This window comes from Oncorhynchus gorbuscha, linkage group LG07 (genome assembly GCF_021184085.1).
Source record: "Oncorhynchus gorbuscha isolate QuinsamMale2020 ecotype Even-year linkage group LG07, OgorEven_v1.0, whole genome shotgun sequence".
Taxonomy (NCBI): Eukaryota; Metazoa; Chordata; class Actinopteri; order Salmoniformes; family Salmonidae; genus Oncorhynchus; species Oncorhynchus gorbuscha.
In genome coordinates, this window is record NC_060179.1 from 62,201,212 (window position 1) to 62,219,416 (window position 18,205).

General features: G+C 42.9%; 3 protein-coding genes and 1 long non-coding RNA gene across 5 annotated transcripts; 3 read left to right on the top strand and 1 right to left on the bottom strand.

Annotated features, from left to right (window-relative positions):
• The first annotated feature begins 1,265 nt into the window (after window positions 1-1,265).
• LOC124040173 (palmitoyltransferase ZDHHC4-like) lies at window positions 1,266-8,381 on the top strand. The gene is made up of 7 exons (XM_046357097.1): window positions 1,266-1,558; window positions 1,896-2,029; window positions 2,154-2,227; window positions 6,215-6,393; window positions 6,616-6,741; window positions 6,959-7,203; window positions 7,934-8,381. The coding sequence occupies exons 2-7, from the start codon at window positions 1,907-1,909 to the stop codon at window positions 8,228-8,230; spliced, it is 1,044 nt and encodes a 347-aa protein (XP_046213053.1). The 5' UTR covers window positions 1,266-1,558; window positions 1,896-1,906; the 3' UTR covers window positions 8,231-8,381.
• Window positions 8,382-8,739: 358 nt separating this feature from the next.
• On the bottom strand, window positions 8,740-10,563 carry LOC124040177. The gene is made up of 4 exons (XR_006839694.1): window positions 9,825-10,563; window positions 9,173-9,623; window positions 8,979-9,057; window positions 8,740-8,882 (listed from the first exon to the last, which is right to left on the bottom strand). It is a non-coding gene; the product is annotated as an uncharacterized LOC124040177 (long non-coding RNA).
• On the top strand, window positions 10,356-13,165 carry LOC124040175 (phosphoglycolate phosphatase). Its single transcript, XM_046357100.1, has 2 exons — window positions 10,356-11,380; window positions 11,692-13,165. Exons 1-2 carry the CDS (start codon window positions 10,786-10,788, stop codon window positions 12,015-12,017), a joined length of 921 nt encoding a protein of 306 aa, XP_046213056.1. The 5' UTR covers window positions 10,356-10,785; the 3' UTR covers window positions 12,018-13,165.
• A 194-nt stretch (window positions 13,166-13,359) lies between these two features.
• bricd5 (BRICHOS domain containing 5) lies at window positions 13,360-18,158 on the top strand. 2 transcript variants are annotated; one of them, XM_046357102.1, is made up of 6 exons: window positions 13,360-13,659; window positions 14,281-14,412; window positions 14,623-14,763; window positions 14,941-15,048; window positions 16,710-16,854; window positions 17,632-18,158. In XM_046357102.1, the coding sequence occupies exons 1-6, from the start codon at window positions 13,603-13,605 to the stop codon at window positions 17,724-17,726; spliced, it is 678 nt and encodes a 225-aa protein (XP_046213058.1). In that variant the 5' UTR covers window positions 13,360-13,602; the 3' UTR covers window positions 17,727-18,158. The 2 variants fall into 2 exon arrangements, with proteins under 2 accessions (XP_046213058.1, XP_046213057.1); XM_046357101.1 differs by having other exon boundaries at window positions 16,710-18,158.
• The last annotated feature ends 47 nt before the right edge of the window (window positions 18,159-18,205 follow it).

Below are 18,205 nucleotides of genomic sequence, written 5' to 3' on the forward strand. Positions count from 1 at the left end.
TTTGAAGAAAGCGGAAAAGTTGAAGAAACAAAAGGGGGAAAACCTGGGACAAGAGAGGATGTTGAGAGAGAAGTACAAAAATGGATAAACGTAATTCAGTAGCTCAGAACTTGAGACTGATGAGAGTGACATAGAGTTTGAAGGAGGAGCGGATTCGGAGCTGCAAGGTTTTGAGTTTGATATGCCTGTGAAGAGTGGGAAGAAAGGAAAGGATGACAGAGATGTTTCTTTCCCAGTAGGAGTGAGATTTTTTTGTAGAGAATGGATCCTTGCCTTCTGACTGATCCATATCTGGTGTCAGGTTGGGTGAAGAAGAGTTTGGGGACTGTTGAGTCAGTGAAAGTAAATTGAAGTGGACTCGTGATGATTTTTTCAGTTTCTTCCGTACAGACAGAGCAGGCGCTCTGTACCACACACACGCCTAGGGACAAGAACTGTGACTTGCTTTGATCTCTCGAGCAGGGCACTGTTGAAAGGAGTGATAACTGGGGTGGTGTTAAGGATTGAAGAGGATCAACTAAAATGGAAGACTCCGGGTGTCTGTGACTGCCCGCAGTTTGGTGTGACGCAGACCCGGTAGAGTGCGTGGTGAAACAGAGAAGACACTGTCTGTCCTGTTAAGTTTTGATGCTGAGTCTTTACCCGACAAAGTCCAGTTAGGATGTGTCAGTTATCCATTGAGAGCTTTTGTCCTGAACCCAATATGGTGTTTTAGGTGCCAAGCTTATGGTCATGTTGCAGCAGTGTGTATGAGGGAGATTCCTAGATGTGAGAAGTGTGCAGGAGGGCCTGAGACAAAAGAATGTGTAGTATCGGTGGGAAAATGTGTGTGTGTTAACTGTAGGGGACCCATAGTGTTGGAGATTAGAAGTGTCTGGTGAGAGAAAGACAGGTTGAGGTTGCCAGGATCAGCTCAGTGTCATATGCTGAGGCAGTAAAGAGAGTAGTAGAGGAAGATGGGTCCAGGGCGAGGGATCCTAAGAGGCTCCCTTGTGAGTAGGCAGAGGCTAATAGAGAGTGAGAGGAATAACATGTGCTTCAGAAAGGTTGGTTTATTAAGGTTGGTGTCCTCCCAGGCAGCTGGGCTGGTGTAGGATCAGATAGGGCCAATTAGTGGAATAGTGGTGAGGTTTTAATAGGTGTAGGGTTAGTTGACAGGGCAATTATTCTTCCCTTTTCACCGGCCTAACACTACAGTACAATAGGTGGCGGTATATGTAACTCTCGGTTGCGATCTGCCAATTCAAATTTAAAGTAGTAGAAGAACAGCTGCGCTATAAAAACAAATGTTAGAAACGTTAGCAACATGCTACGGAAGTTTTCCATTTTCTATCGGAAAGTATAATGGATTTATAGTCCAGTTGGGAGCGCTAATGCGACATATTGGATGCCAACCGCTGTTAAACTACACCGATCTGACCGATGAAGAAGAAGAATGCTACGGAAGTGAAGACACACACACCGTGCAAGAGAATGGTCCAAGGAAGTTAATGAAGTTTACTGCAACGCTAGTTAAAGGCACACATTTAAATGATGAATTGTACATCCCACAAAGAGGGTAAGTAACAAGGTGACTCGATTAAGTCACGATTAGATAAGTAGCTAACTCTCCGCTACTGTTCAACTAGGCTAGCTATGGCACTGAAATGTGGAAGGAAGCAAGCTAGCTAGTTAACCTGTCTTTGCTAACCAACCTGAGCACCTGCGTCTTTTAACATTAGCAAAGGTTTAGTGTTATTCGTTATCATCGAATAACACTAATAATTACATCTACTTACACTACGATGATACGTTAACTAGCTAACGTTAGTTATTTCTAGTCAGTGCTTGACAGCCAGTTATCTAACAGTAGGCAGTTTCCTACAATGTTCCTGACGTGTTTCCTACTCTGACAGGTTAATAACAAATGGATTTCCTCACACTATTTGCTATCTATGTGGGGGTTGTGCTGACCTGCATTGCCTTGGTTTGTAAATATTCTGGTCAGCAACAAACTCCTTTTGGTTTACTTTTCGACTCGGTGACAAAGGTAAGATGGACTGTATCGGCACTTCTCGAAACATACACAAAGTGGTGCTATAGCGCCATTGTAATTATAGCCATAACCATAGAGATGTTCATTTATGAAAGTATGCTCTTATTTTGTTTGACAGGTAATCACACCTTGGACACCACTATGGCTTCAAAGCTTTACACAGAGGACGTTGCACATGCTATTTCATCAACGGTAAGTGAACAACCTGGAAATCACAACTTTAATTTAAAAATATATTTTTTAGGGCTGTCCCGAATAAAAACAGTATTCTGACCTTTCAACCAATCGACTGGTTTTAAACGTGTAGTTTCCCATATATAGACACACCCTATGTGTTTTAATAAAATCAACAAGGCTAAATGAAGTCTACTGAGCTTGTCTGACGCTTTAAACACACTATGATTCAATAATTAAGACACACAAATGACTCAAGGGAGCCAGAGAGAGCCTAACCAGAAGAAAAAAACATGTTCCCGAACTACCACCTCCCACTACTGCTGGACTTGGCAGATTTTGCCATTACCCTCCCAAAATCGTCGGAAATGGACTACACCAGGGGTCAGCAACCTTCTACATTTGGAGTGCCAATTTATTTTACCATTTCTACTGATCTCCGTGCCAGTTATGATTTTCACATTTTCATTTGTTTTATAATAATGTATTCGTATCGCAAAATCATTGTCATGTGTGATTAATAAAAATGCTATTTAATTGAAAATGAGGCTATACAAATCTAGAAGTAACTTTTGACATTGCCAACTATGTAAAAAATAGCCTACAAATTAAAACATTGTAGCTTTCAGGTAGAACTTGTCCCGACTGATCTTTTTTATAAATCACAGACCTGGGCGGCGGTATCCTGGAAGGATATTGATCTCATCTCGTCAGAGGATGCCTGGTTATTTAAAAAAATGCCTTCCTCACCATCTTAAATGAGTATGCCCCATTCAAGAAATGTAGAACCAGGAACAGATATATCCCTTGGTTCTCTCCAGACCTGACTGCCCTTAACCAACACAAAAACATCCCATGGTGTTCTGCATTAGCATCGAACAGCCCTCGTGATATGCAACTTTTCAGGGAAGCTAGAAACCAATATATACAGGCAGTTAGAAAAGCCAAGGCTAGCTTTTTCAAGCAGAAATTTGCTTCCTGCAACACAAACTCTCAAAAGTTCTGGGACACTGTAAAGTCCATGGAGAATAAGAGCACCTCCCAGCGGCCCACTGCACTGAAGTTGGGAAACACTCACCACCGATAAATCCACTATAATTGAGAATTTCAATAAGCATTTTTCTACGGCTGGCCATGCTTTCCACCTGGCTACCCCTACCCCGGTCAACAGCACTGCACCCCCCACAGCAACTCACCCAAGCTTTCCCCATTTCTCCTTCTCCCAAATCCAGTCAGCTGATGTTCTGAAAGAGCTTCAAAATCTGGACCCCTACAAATCAGCCGGGCTAGACAATCTGGACCTTTTATAAAAATATCTGCCAAAATTGTTGCCACCACTATTACTAGCCTGTTCAACCTCTCATTCGTGTCATCTGAGATTCCCAAAGATTGGAAAGCAGCTGCGGTCATCCCCCTCTTCAAAGGGGGGGACACTCTGGACCCAAACTGCTACAGACTTATCTCTATCCTACCCTGCCTTTTCTAAGGTCTTCGTAAACCAAGTCAACAAACAGATTACCGACCATTTCAAATCCCACCATACCTTCTCCGCTATGCAATCTGGTTTCAGTGCTGGTCATGGGTGCACCTCAGCCACGCTCAAGGTCCTAAACGATATCTTAACCACCATCGATAAGAAACAATACTGTGCAGCCATATTCATTGACCTGGCCAAGGCTTTTGACTCTGTCAATCACCACATCCTCATCTGCAGACTCGACAGCCTTGGTTTCTCAAATGATTGCCTCGCCTGGTTGACCAACTACTTCTCTGATAGAGTTCAGTGTGTCAAATCGGAGGGTCTGTTGTCCGGGCCTCCGGCAGTCTCTATGGGGGTGCCACAGGGTTCAATTCTTGGACCGACTCTCTTCTCTGTATACATCAATGATGTCGCTCTTGCTGCTGGTGAGTCTCTGATCCACCTCTATGCAGACGACACCATTCTGTATACTTCTGGCCCTTCTTTGGACACTGTGTTAACAACCCTCCAGGCGAGCTTCAATGCCATACAACTGTCCTTCTGTGGCCTCCAATTGCTCTTAAATACAAGTAAAACTAAATGCATGCTCTTCAACCGATCGCCACCTGCCCGCCTGTCCAACATCACTACTCTGGACGGCTCGGACTTAGAATATGTGGACAACTACAAATACCTAGGTGTCTGGTTAGACTGTAAACTCTCCTTCCAGACTCTCATCAAACATCTCCAATCCAAAGTTAAATCAAGAATTTGCTTCCTATTTCGCAACAAAGCATCCTTCACTCATGATGCCAAACATACCCTTATAAAACTGACCATCCTACCAATCCTCGACTTCAGCGATGTCATTTACAAAATAGCCTCCCAATACCCTACTCAACAAATTGGATGCAGTCTATCACAGTGCCATCCGTTTTGTCACCAAAGCCCCATATACTACCCACCACTGCAACCTGTATGCTCTCGTTGGCTGGCCCTCGCTTCATACTTGTCGCCAAACCCACTGGCTCCAGGTCATCTACAAGACCCTGCTAGGTAAAGTCCCCCCTTATCTCAGCTCACTGGTCACCATAGCAGCACCCACCTGTAGCACGCGCTCCAGCAGGTATCTCTCTGGTCACCCCCAAAACCAATTCTTCCTTTGGCCTCCTCTCCTTCCAGTTCTCTGCTGCCAATGACTGGAACGAACTACAAAGATCTCTGAAACTGGAAACACTTATCTCCCTCACTAGCTTTAAGCACCAGCTGTCAGAGCAGCTCACAGATTACTGTACCTGTACATAGCCCATCTATAATTTAGCCCAAACAACTACCTCTTTCCCTACTGTATTTATTTATTTAGCTCTTTTGCAACCCATTATTTCTATCTCTACTTTGCACATTCTTCCACTGCAAATCTACCATTCCAGTGTTTTACTTGCTATATTGTATTTACTTTGCCACCATGGCCTTTAACTCCCTTATCTCTCCTCACTTGCTCACATTGTAGATAGACTTATTTTTCTACTGTATTATTGACTGTATGTTTGTTTTACTCCATGTGTAACTCTGTGTCGTTGTATGTGTCGAACTGCTTTGCTTTATCTTGGCCAGGTCGCAATTGTAAATGAGAACTTGTTCTCAACTTGCCTACCTGGTAAAATAAACATTGGTTATGCATGGCCTTTCTGCAAGGAACTTAAAACATTGTATCAACTTGGTCCATTAAGCCCTGCTAACAAACTTGCAACATTGTATAAAATGTTGGACCCTCAGTTTCCCACACCAGTGAGCTCTGGACAGACACAGCTGTAGGCTATTTGTACAAGGGATAATCATTTCAGGTAGGTCTATTATGACTTTTCCACCTGATAAGAGAATTACATTTTCTTTCTCTTTTACACCAAGTGGTTATCGCAAGGGAGAGAGAGAGCTGGAAAGATTGAGGAACTATTGTCATCCTCAATGGATGTAAAAAAAAATATTTAAGAAACTTTTAAAAAACTTGCTGTTTTGAGTTGAAAATATATATTTTTAGAAGCTCTACAGCTCATTAGTGGTGGTGAGTTAAGACAATCAGAAATACTATCAGATCCCCAATGGGCACATTTATAAGCCTACATTTGATAACTCGTAAATGAAATGAAACAAACCTACACTTGTTTCTCACAAGTGTAGCCTAGGTTGTGTGCTCTGCAAACAAAGTTGTCATTTGACAATAAGAATTGTCAAATAATAATATATTGACATTAACAGAAAATTACAGTAACTGAACAAACATTTGTAGATGAGAAATTATGGGAATTAAAGGGAAATGTACTACTGGTGTGCCATCCCCTCAATCTCTGCAATGGTTTAGTCCACAGGTGTCAATCGAGACATGGCAGAATTGAGTTGTTTTCTTTGCAACTTCCCGACAAAAAAAATGATCGGTTGAACAACAGCCTGTCGACTAAATGGGGTCAACCCTAGTTTTGAAAATTGTTATATTGAATAGATTTAAAAACACTCCCTCTAATTAACTGTTTGTCATTGTTTCCTCATAGGAACAGAATGTTTATCTATCTCCATATCTTACTGGAGGGGGCCGTGTACACAGAGTTCACCTATGAGGTGTTTGGATACTGCAGGGACATGGACACCACTCTCTCCAGCCTATCAGTCCCTTATGTTCTACTGGTGGTCAAATCCTGCTTCTTCTACCTCTGCATTAGAAGGGAACCTGGTAAGTCAACTATAACACAGAGTAGGGCCTATTTGGTAGACAGAAAATCACAACATAATACATTATCTGAAGTGAACGTTCTGTAAAGTTTCCTCCTGAGGAATATCATGACACCTACTGAACAGGCTCCTGCTAGTACTTTTATAAACTCTTATGGATGCACATTGTATTGTGCAATACAATCCCACCATGAATATAATTAAGTATGCTCTTTCTCTGTAGGTACAGTTACAAAGAAGCGACATGCTGGTCAGCTCCAGGTATACCCATATGACAAGAGGATGTTCCACCCAGGAGTCTGCTGTCCAACGTGTCAGCTGGTCAAACCTGCTCGCTCAAAACACTGTAGTAAGTAGTACAGATTGGCCTTTGGCTTTTAGTCGCAGGCATTAGCTCTAATACTGTATCTCAATGTCTACTATATAGGCATAGTACAGTCTATAAACTATACTTCTCAGAACAGCGTATAACATCCTAAGATGCATTGTTACATAATGTATAACTGCTACTATTATTGTCTCTAAACTGTATTTAATAGCCAATGTGTTCCCCTTGTTTTGTGCAGGAGTCTGCAATAGGTGTGTGCAGCGCTTTGACCACCACTGTGTCTGGGTCAACAACTGCATTGGCGCTCAGAACACCCGGTACTTCCTTCTCTACCTGCTGAGTGTGTGTGCCATGGCAGCAGACATGGCATTACTGACGGTGGACATGTTACTGCACGCTGTGGTGCGGTCAGGCATCCTACAAGCCCGTTACATAGATGATGATGGGCAGCAACAGCAGGCAGGGATGCTCTTTGTCATACAGGTGAAAGACTGGACATACAGACACACACACAATGATATCGGTGCCTGATGTTTACATGGAGTTAGTATTTCCTTCTGCCTGTTTAAACCCTGCAAGTCTGATTTAATTAATTTAAATGGGATTTAATTAATGACATTCATATATAGTTCCATTAATGTGCCACATAAATCACCACACACTTTGTCTCAGTTTACATATGTACTATTTTATTTATTTATTATATTTGAATGTAAATTCACTTCCCACATATAGACTGAGTGTACAAAACATTAAGAACTCTTCCCTCAAGCCCATTTTCCCCTCAGAATAACCTCAATTCGGCAGGGCTTGGACTCTTCGACACCTTGTAGTAAGCTCCAATGCTTCCCACAGGTTGGCTGGATGTCCTTTGGGTGGTGGACCATTCTTGATTCACATGGGAAACTGTTGTGTGGAAAAACACAGCAGCATTGCTGTTCTTGACACAAATCGGTGCGCCTAGCACCTACTTACATACCCCATTCAAAGGCACTTAAATATTTTGTTTAGCTGATTCACCCTCTGAATTGCACACATACACAATCCATGTCTCAAGGCTTAAAAATCCTTCTTTAAGCTGTCTCATACCCTTCATCTACACTGATTTGAAGTGGATCATAGCTTTTACCTGGATTCACCTGGTCAGTCTCATGGAAAGAGCAGTTGTTAATGTTTTGTACACTCAGTGTATATTTCCTCTGCCTCTCCCCAGCACCTGTTCCTGACCTTCCCCAGGATTGTGTTTATGCTGGGCTTCCTGGTCTTCGTCTTCCTGCTCCTGGCAGGCTACACCATGTTCCACTCCTACCTAGCTCTGGTCAACCAGACCTCCAACGAGTGGTACAAGGGACGAGGGAATGTCTGCCAGCACTGCCACCCCTCACCTGACCACTTCTGTGGTCTGCCAGCCTCTGATCAGTCCAAAAGGTGGTTCTATAGTAGAGGGGTGCTTAGAAACCTGGGGGAGATATTTTTCCCCCTCCGCCCCGTGCAGAAAAAAGATAATTGAGTTCAACAGAGGCAGTTTATAGGCCCACTAGCTACAGTACTGAATGTTTGTCATTTGTATTTATTTTTTAAATATATTGTTGTTGGTATGTGGATTTTGGGGGATCTTAAATATTTTTCTAACTGGCAATAAAGCTTCTGTATACACCTTTTCCCTGTTGTCTGTTCCTTGAGATGAATTTGCAGATGGTCTATGCCTATCAAGTTTAATTGTGTATTAGAGGAAGCAAGGATGCATATCATGCCTACAGGTAATTCATTTTCATTCCATGCTTGCTGTGTATACACATGCATTTGGGCTTTGCTCGCTGCTTGCACAACATAACCAGCCATCACCAAACATGTCTTGTGACATCTTGAGATGTTAAGACTAAAATGAAGACTTCTAAGACTGTCTTTAGACACGTCTTGGAAATATGTCTTGATGTTTTATTAGTTCTCAATACTAATCACTCACTCCAGAACTCATGCACATCCATAGCACAAATTGACCTGCACACCAAATCAAAGTAATATAGATTTATTGACAAATAAGAGGCAGAAGCAACAAAATAACTTGGTAAATGTGTTATAGGGCTCCAAACTATCTTCAAGTCTTTACAGCCAGATTGTCATCTCTTGTTTTGGGGATCTCAGAGCTTCTATTGCTTAATCTGCTGGAAAATATGTAGTTATGTATCATAAATACATCAATAACAATACTGCCTCTACCCTGCTATTTTCTTGTAACTTAATTCTGAATAGCTCACCTGAAGCAGAAAGCCCTACCATCCATGAGGGCTTAATGTTTGACACCAGATAGGACCCTAGTTGTATTCTATGTCCAGTCTGAAAATAGAGTGAGTCAGTTAAGCACTGTTCTCATGGGAAGAAATTAACATGACATGTCTTGTTCATTTTTGGATGCACTGCTCTCACTTGTATTTGCTGGGTGACCGCTTACCTTGTTGGAGTTGTTGACATGTATTCCGTCCTTATATCCTGACAAAGGAGAAATAGGCCAAGTTCATTACACAACTATTAAAGCACATGTAAAAACAAAAAGCAGATACAAGCATCCATTCATAATTTACCTCATCAGCATATCCATGCATAGAGGTTAGCACTCAGATAAATCCAGTCTACTCTGCAGCACGTGAGGTTGATCAACAAAACAAAAAAATCTAATCCACCAGTTATTTGGGCCTTTTTTCATGTAACATTTAGATGTATTCTCTATTAAATAAAACTGCACAGAAAATACAATAGCTGCTGTTAGAGTAGATCAGCTTTGACTCAACATGTCTTGAAAAATCTGGATATAATCAGATGGTGATGGCTGAGCTATCACCGAGGTTGAGACATTTGGCATGACCCCTTCTCCTTTTTCTGATCCCGCATACCTTAACGGGCAACTGAAAAAAAAGTAACAACATGCCTTTCAGAGATATAACTAGCTAGCTACATCATTTTTTTTTTTTTTTTACTATAATTGTTATGCTAGCTAATGACAGTTGTTAGCTACTAGATAGCTAACCAGAGACTGCATAATATAAAACAAGATGTCATTAACATATTTCTTCATATGGACTAAATATTGTTTGGGCTAAACATACATTACATATTAAAATACTTTTGTAACAGTTTGTAAATCCTCCAGGTCGTTTGTGAGTCTTGCATCATCTGTCAGTTGACTGAAGAATGATCCGCGAATTTGAAATGTTCAACATTCCAAAATAAAATGTCTCAAGACATAACACTATTTTGCGTCCCAGAGCTGACGGGGGAGTATGAAGTGGAACCTAGGTGGTGTGTTCGTAAATTCAGAGCCACATTGGACGCTCTGACGGAGGAGTTGGTTTGATCCGAGCGTTCTGACCTCAAGGGCAGTCAAGCACCCAGCTAACTGGCTGATGGTGGCTAGTTGGCTAGCTGCTCCCAGACACAAATGAGAGAACACCTCACTCTGACCATTTTACTCGCCCTAGCAGAGCTGGTTAGGCTGTTTTCATGTTATCCATATCGTTTGGTGACTATAACTGTGCTGCTGGTAACAATTTAATTACGTTTTTTTGCCGACGTTTACTGACAATGGTCATATTTAACGTGTTGCACGTTTGTAAATGCATCCGTTATTCAGCGCTCTTGCACACAGACGAGAGTGCTCTGAAATCGTACATAGTTAAAGTTAATTTACGAACGCACCCTTAACCTGTATATATTGAACCTAGCAAGGAACCCGGAAGAGGGCACATGGATGCTCCTGTCACTTTAAACCGGTGCGGAAGTGTGTTACAGTATGGATTTGATGCAATGATATAAGGTCAGGAAACTTCGCAATAAATCGTTATTGAAGACACCAAATGATTCAACTGCAAGATCAAACGAAATAGTACTCGTGCTTAAATTGAATGTCATATTTCTTCGGGGAGATTGTTCTCGTACATTTTTCGCTAAACGTCGTGGCTAGTCTGCAAGAAAGTGGTAGCATACAGTAGCTAGCCAGTTATTTTTGGACACTTGACTGATCGAGGAACAAGAGATACCGGTAGCTGACAGTACGCACACGTTTTCCCGATGGCTGTGTCAAAATGCACCCGGCTGAACGGTCCCTTAATAAAGCAAATGTTAGATTCTGTGGACAGTGTCCTCTTCGACTGTGATGGTGTCATTTGGCGAGGGGATCAGGCAATCCCTGGCGCCCCTGACGTTATCAACCTGCTCAAGAAGAATGGAAAGAAAGTGTTTTTCGTCACCAACAACAGCACTAAAACTAGAAAGATGTATGCAGACAAAATGGCATTAATGGGATTCAACGCAACTGAAGATGAAGTGTTTGGAACGGCGTACTGCTCTGCAATGTACCTAAAACATGTCTCCAGACTACAGGGCAAAGTGTATCTCATAGGAAGCAATGCAATGAGGCAGGAACTAGAAAAGGTTGGGATCCAGCAGACAGGTGTGGGGCCTGATCCGATATCAGGTGTCCAGATCGATTGGGCAAACGTGCCCCTGGACCCTGAGGTGAAGGCCGTGGTTGTTGGGTTTGATGAGCACTTCAGTTACATGAAACTGAACAGAGCCCTGCAGTACCTCAACAACCCTGACTGTCTACTGGTGGGAACCAACACTGACACCAGACTGCCCCTGGAAGGAGGCAAAGCTGTCCCAGGTAAGTAGGATGTTGGCTGTGCAGAGACAACAGCTGGAGTATTAACCAACACGACTGTGGTTACCGTACACATGGAGTGCACACCATCTGTGCCACAAGGGCCAGACCTCTGTGGCATAGTCCGTAGTGCTCACATACAGGGAGGCTACATGAGTGCTGTGTTAATGATCTTTAGTAGCTTACAGCGAGCCAGTGTGATGTGATAACATGAGGGGTTTTCCACTGCCCCAAGTCAGATCTTTCATCTCTTACTGTATGTTTTAAGCATGTGTCAACAACACTGAATGTCTTTCACTCTCTGTCTCCACCAGGGACGGGCTGCATCCTGAAGGCTGTGGAGACCGCAGCCCAGCGCCAGGCCCAGACAGTGGGAAAGCCCAACCACTTCATGTACGACTGTGTTGCCAGCCAGTTCGGCCTGGACCGCACCCGCTGCCTCATGGTGGGGGACCGGTTGGACACGGACATCCTGCTGGGGTCCAACTGTGGCCTGAAGACCCTGCTGACCCTGACCGGGGTGTCCACTGTGGCTGACGCTGAGGCCCATCAGGAGAGTGGCTGTCCAAAACGCCTTGGGATGGTGCCTGACTACTACGTAGAGAGTATTGCAGAGCTCCTGCCTGCTCTACAAGGATAACCAGTCAGGGTGTGGAAAAGAAAAATAGGTTTTTATCTCAATGAGACTTTAGCCTTGATAGATGATAATTAGATTAATATTGACTAATTATAAAGGACCGTTAAGGACTGTGTGCGTCTGAAAACCCAGGCTTGTTTCCGGATTACAGATGTGAAAATTCAGGAAGGTACAGAGTTAATCAACTGCTTCGATTATACTAAGACTGCAACAAATCAAACCTATATTAAAGTTATTTTAACTACAGTATGCTATGGCTGAATATGTATATTCAAGATATACAGCCGGTGTAACCGACTCCTCATGGAGAGCTACTGGGTGTGCAAGCCTTTGTTCCAGCCCTGCTGTAATGCACCACATAGATTCAGCAGCAAAAAAGGAAAGAAATAGTAGGGCTGGAACAAAAGCCTGCCCAGCACACCCAGTAGCTCTCCAGGACGAGGGTTAGCCACTCCTGATTTCCAGTGTTGATAAATGGATTTCACATTATTTTTTCAAAAGAGTTGTTCAGGAAATGGTAGTGAAGTATGTGCTGTGTGTTTGGGTGAAAAGGAAGAAGGGCTATGCAAGGCCTGTGTTCTTTGCTCAATATCCCTCTGTAGCAATGATCTCAAACACAGTCGGAGGAAATGTGTACACACTCCTTTTGGGTATTTCCCTCATCTGTGTGCATACATCTAAAATCACGTCACTCAATATTTATCTAAAGCAGAGAGCTATGCAGAAATACAGTAAACTGGAGTGCACTGACAATTCATCAGGAATTATATATCTTATGTTGTCCACTCTCATTCACTGTACAAATGCTGTGTCTATTGCCATTTACATTACCCATTCACGTGAAGAAGTATACATAAACTGGGTTATACTCTTATTGTATCCTGATGTATTCTACATGTAAAAATATAACTACCTTTTGTTCCCATTCATTTAGAAGGTTAGGGGTTTGCGCAATAATCAATGATCTTGTTAAGTGTGTTTTAATGTAACATAATGTCAGTCTTCTTGGTAACTGTCTATAATACGTTAGATTGTCTGTACTGCCAATACAATAATCAAACTACTGTATCATCCTCTGTCCATGACAACAGTATTCACCTTGACTCAAGTCAATCAAACACTGATAAAAAATAAACATACCTTTTCCAAAATTAAAGGCTTCCCTGTGGATTGTGTCAACTTCAACACAGCGGGCTGTGCTGGACCCTGGTGTTATTAACACAGAAGCTCTTAAAGTCACCTTGGCCTTTCATCAACTGGACGGTCCTTCAGTCCATTCCTCATATCACCCTGCCATGGCCGATGACCGAGCCTGTCCACAGAGGTGAGTTTGTCTCACCCCTTTGTCCATTGTCTAAGGTGAGGGTAGCCGGCCAAAGGTTTGGACTGTCACGTGTGTGTCTGTGTGAGGGGGAGGTAGGCGAGGAGAGGGGGAGACAGGTCTACAGAGAGCGAGCGAGAGAGAGAAGTTGGCCAGGTGTATCGAAGAGCGTCTCACTCGGTGCTGGTCATGACCGCAGCTCGATGCAGATAGGTGAGAGAAGAAGGGTGAAGTCGGAGTGAGAGAAGAGAAGTCACCGGACACAGGATGGTGAGGTGTTGGAAACGTTCAGAAACCACCGGGTTGGAGGATTCACAACGCATGGTAGGAGTGGGACTCATCTGTACCTTGCTCAGTGGTGGCTTAAATGATCTGTGGCAAAAGTCAGATTTTTTTTTATTAGCCTCAATGATTTTGTTGCTATTGGAAAAGTTATTTTCATACAGATAGAAAGACTAAGTTGTGGTTATGTTATTTGTGCAACACTCACAGAGCAGGGTCCCCAACTGGCGGCTTTATTTGGCACCCCAAGTTTTCTGAGCAAAAAATACCAGGAAATCAGCTCCAAGTGATTGAAATTTTGGAAATCTTTTCCCAAGTATTCCCAAGCATTATATAGAGAGAGACATGATTGTATACAAATGTAAGCAAGGTTTGAAATTATTATGTTTTAGTTTAATATATCTGTTCGGGCTTGCGGTCAATTTGAAGTCTACAAATTATTTGTCATTATGTTCCGCCCCCCTGACTATTTGCTCAAGAAAAAAATCCTCCCCCGGCTGAATCCCGTTGATCACTGTCATAGGGTATAGTGTTCCATTCTATTTCAGTTTTAACAAACTTGTTGAAGTCAACAATGTTGTTGAATCCAGAAACAGTCAGACACTCACCCAGACAAGTGGCTATGTAGATTGTGATAAGCTGTTGTTGTGTATGTCTCCTCAGGACGAGGGTCCAACAGTGTCCTGCCAGTTCCCACACAAGGCATTCTGGGTGACCCTCAGTGCCACTCTCCTCCTGGTCATCATCGCCCTCGGTGTCAGGGGGCATCTATGGGTCAGACAGCCCGACGCACAGGTGGGAGACACAACTCTCACCTGATTCACCTGTCGGGAACACGTTGCTTTGTATTTGGCATTAAAACTGTGAGGTGTTGTAGCCCAATCTAACATAGATGCACACATGACTGTGGTTGATGTACAAAATATTCGCTCACACTTGTACAATCACAATGTTGATGATTAGTTTACATTGAGTAAACCTATCCCTCTACTGTGGTCCTTACAGGTTGTCAGAATCACAGTTCCGGATCTGACTGGAACCCTGATCAAACAATCAGCATTGGTGGACAAGCACAACGACCTGGTGACCTATACTGTGACCTCACCGGCCAACCACACATCCACCGTGCTCTTTGACATCAAACATGTAAGAAGCAGACCTGTTCAAAGTGTATTGAACTGAGGCAAGCTGCAGTGCACCTTTCTGTTTCCTTGTTCCACATTGTTGCATTGTAAAAGGCTGGTTGTCTAGAAACCGATTCCCATGCTAGAACTGAGCTTCAATGGGTGCTGAACTGACATTGTGTTATGTTTGTTTGTGCAGGGTTTGATATGTTACAAACCTATGAACCAGGAGAATTGCTACCTGAGTAAGATGGAGAAATCTGACTATGAAAACATGCAGTCCCTTCTCCAGCAGTCAATGCAAACGGTAAAGATGTTTTACCTTTCCAACATATAACAGTGTATGAAATATACTATTTTGGATTTCACTTTATATGAGCCTGTTACCATGCAAAGGAAATATGTCACATAGGGACTTATTGGCATGGCAACAACTAAAGAGTACGCAGAAACACCCTACTGTGTCAGCCGGCTCTCAGTTGAGGGTGCCCTGTTACCTTACACTGTTGCTAATGTGTGAGTTGGCAGTGGGGGTGGATAATTGTAAGTGACTCACAGCTTAGTGCCATCTCTGTCTCACTCCATGGCCAGCCAGACCCTATTGGAGTTAGAAGTGTTGATTTTAGTACCCCTCTCCTCTCCCTGTCCAGAGAACGAGTGGGAGGTAATAGGCCGAACAAGGCCTTAAATGTTTATAGTGTAGTGTCTCTCCAGGACTGAATTCCTCAGGGCATCTGATCCTCCTAGACCTCTCTCTTCCCTGGATCCCCTTACAGGTTGGGACAGCAGTGAGGCTCAGATCTGCACAATGGCCACTCTGTCTGGGGACTACTGGGTTTGTTAAGGCTTCACTGGGCTGGAGAAAGTGGCGAGACTATGGTTGGTTAGCGAGGGAAGGGCCAGTCCTACAGTGGACATCTTTAATGAGGTGTGATTTTTTTGCTATGTTTGGTCAATGTCAATGGTCATTGCAGAATGGATGGATTGCTTTGCTGCTGTGGTACTGTGTATCTATAGGGCCATGTCGATATCTACCAGTGTCCTTGCTGGGTATTTGTTAGTTATTTTATTTTGAGGCCCATTAGCGTTTTACTTTATGAGTCGATTACTTGCTCATATCAGATTGAATCATGGTTATCAGGGCCTAGGATAATTCATTTATTCACAAGAGCTGGTGTATGATTACTCATGTCATTAGTTCATTACCGGTTCATTACCCCACAGTTATGGGCCATTGTGCAGCTGGACTCATTCAATCATTAAGTGGTTGTACAGACTTAAGTTGCATATAAACTCAAAAGAGAAATATGCCACGTATGCCAAAATTCCAAGTGTTTTATCCTTTTCTCATGCTATCTGATAGAAACATAGTCGTTTGTATTTGAGTTCTGACTCTCACGGTATTAAGTATCTCGTAGAACTATACTTCAGCACGAGAACCACCCACTGATTGTGGTCATTAAGTGTCTGATTTAATGGATAGACTTCATCCACATAGAAAAGGCTGGGCCTTTCTGAGAGCAAAATATCTGTTCTGCAGCATAATGCTCTTTAGAGTGGAGGGAATCGGACTGTTAGAAGGCTCGCTCAGGCATAACGGCACTTTAAGTGGTCCCTATCGGACTCATCACCAGTGTAAATGGTGCAATTACTAAATGGCCATTGTGCCAAATGAGAGAGACCAGAGTTCAGCTGAGAATGATGCAGGGTTGAGTGCATAACCTGGCATAGGCCACTGAAGTGATCGAATAGAGACACTGCTCTATAATGGCAGCTTGAGTTTCAGGTCTGCCAAAGCACACTGTTCTATCCTTATATATAATCTTAATTGACACAACTTGTATTTGTTGTTAGAAAAACCACTGAGGTGACCTCACAAGCAGTGCAATCATAATTCCTCTTTTGCTGTCCCTTTAGCTTTCTCTCATCATTCATAATCCCGAGACAAATGTGTTCCTCTTCTGCCAGGAGGTGTTGTTGGGGAATGAGACCCAGAGACAGACAGAGTTCCTGGGGGTGATGGGGGGCAGTCAGGTTGATGTGTCCACCCTGGAGGAGCCTCTACAGGCCCTGTGTCGACAGGGCTCCATCCACTGGACCAGGAGACAAGACGGTGAGAGTGTCCGTCACATTTATAGCTACATGCTAAATACACATTCACACAATGATGTACATTTATGTAACTGTGGACTGTTTTATTTTAAAGTGGGTCCAATTTTACATTAAATTCTGGGATAAATCAATAGTCATATTTCATACAAAGGAAAGACCAGGGGCTCTTTTGTAAAACAACTGAGGGAGAGCTTGCTCCCTGTGTCTTTGTGTGTTGGCAGCTCTTTCCAGAATAGGGCAGAGTGAGAAACATAATCCTAAACTACTGTGCTGTGTGACCTTTGCAGTGTCGCAGCAGTAAACTTAGACTGTTACTCAAGTAGTATTTTACTGGGTGACTTTTACTTGACATTTTCTAGTAAGTAATCTTTACTTTTACTCAAGTATGACAATTGAGAACTTTTTTTCATCACTGCAAAACCCCAAAGTATGCAAGCCAACTACCATTGTTAATGGAACCGTATTTCCAGTTTTACTCACCTGGGGATTCAGAGTAGCCATCAGTGCTCTCTGCTATTTACATTTACATTTAAGTCATTTAGCAGACGCTCTTATCTATAGTACGTGTTAGATATTACACTGGTGATCTTCCTGCTACAGTTAGTTAGCATAATGCTAAATAGAAGTGCTGTGTGACCTTTGCAGTGTGCCAGAAGTAAATAAGAAGCACAACCTTTAGGCTGAACTCACTGCTATTTTTACTTTACGCCACTTGGGTTTTTATTGGTCTTCGCTACCAAACTGCCTGTTTAGTAACAAACCCTCTCTCTCTCTGAAGGTCCAGGTAAACAGCGTCTGGTCTACTTCTGTATTGACATCTGCTTCCCTAGTAACATCTGTGTGTCTGTCTGCTTCTACTACCTGCCGGAGTGACCTGCCATCACCCCACTCTCAGGCAGCACATACCAACGCTGATCAGGGAAACAAAGTGATCCTTCTCATCCCTGCTAAGTCGCCGGCTGCAAAAAAAAACCTATTTGAATACAACCGGGGAACAGCAGCCAGCTTTGACTCAATACTGCAGCTACCTTAGTCCCTTCTAAGCTTTCGCCCCAGTCCTTTCCATTCCGAGGGACGGAAACAAGCTGTCAAGTTTATCTGCAGACTCCCCTCGTCACCCTCCCTTCATGTTTAATAACTTCCCTTGTGGCAGTTTTGGAGAGTATAAGAGTCCATTTTTTTGTGCTTGTTATTTCCTGTACTACAACCCACAGCAGATGAGTCATTGTGTGTGTAACCATTCCTGTTTATTGGATTGTGTTAAAATGACTTGATCCCTCCAATAAAGAACAGTTGTGTAAAATACAGATTGTCTTTTACTATAGAGAAGGGAAATAGAATCTTTCCAACAC

Coding starts and splice junctions, on each gene's coding strand:
- bricd5 (XM_046357101.1), top strand. CDS start 13,603: ATGGTGAGGTGTTGGAAACGTTCAGAAACCACCGGGTTGGAGGATTCA. Junction 14,764..14,940: donor TGCTCTTTGACATCAAACAT/GTAAGAAGCAGA, acceptor TTGTTTGTGCAG/GGTTTGATATGTTACAAACC. Junction 15,049..16,709: donor TCCAGCAGTCAATGCAAACG/GTAAAGATGTTT, acceptor CTCTTCTGCCAG/GAGGTGTTGTTGGGGAATGA.
- LOC124040175 (XM_046357100.1), top strand. CDS start 10,786: ATGGCTGTGTCAAAATGCACCCGGCTGAACGGTCCCTTAATAAAGCAA. Junction 11,381..11,691: donor AGGAGGCAAAGCTGTCCCAG/GTAAGTAGGATG, acceptor TGTCTCCACCAG/GGACGGGCTGCATCCTGAAG.
- LOC124040173 (XM_046357097.1), top strand. CDS start 1,907: ATGGATTTCCTCACACTATTTGCTATCTATGTGGGGGTTGTGCTGACC. Junction 2,030..2,153: donor TTTTCGACTCGGTGACAAAG/GTAAGATGGACT, acceptor TTTGTTTGACAG/GTAATCACACCTTGGACACC. Junction 6,394..6,615: donor CTGCATTAGAAGGGAACCTG/GTAAGTCAACTA, acceptor CTTTCTCTGTAG/GTACAGTTACAAAGAAGCGA.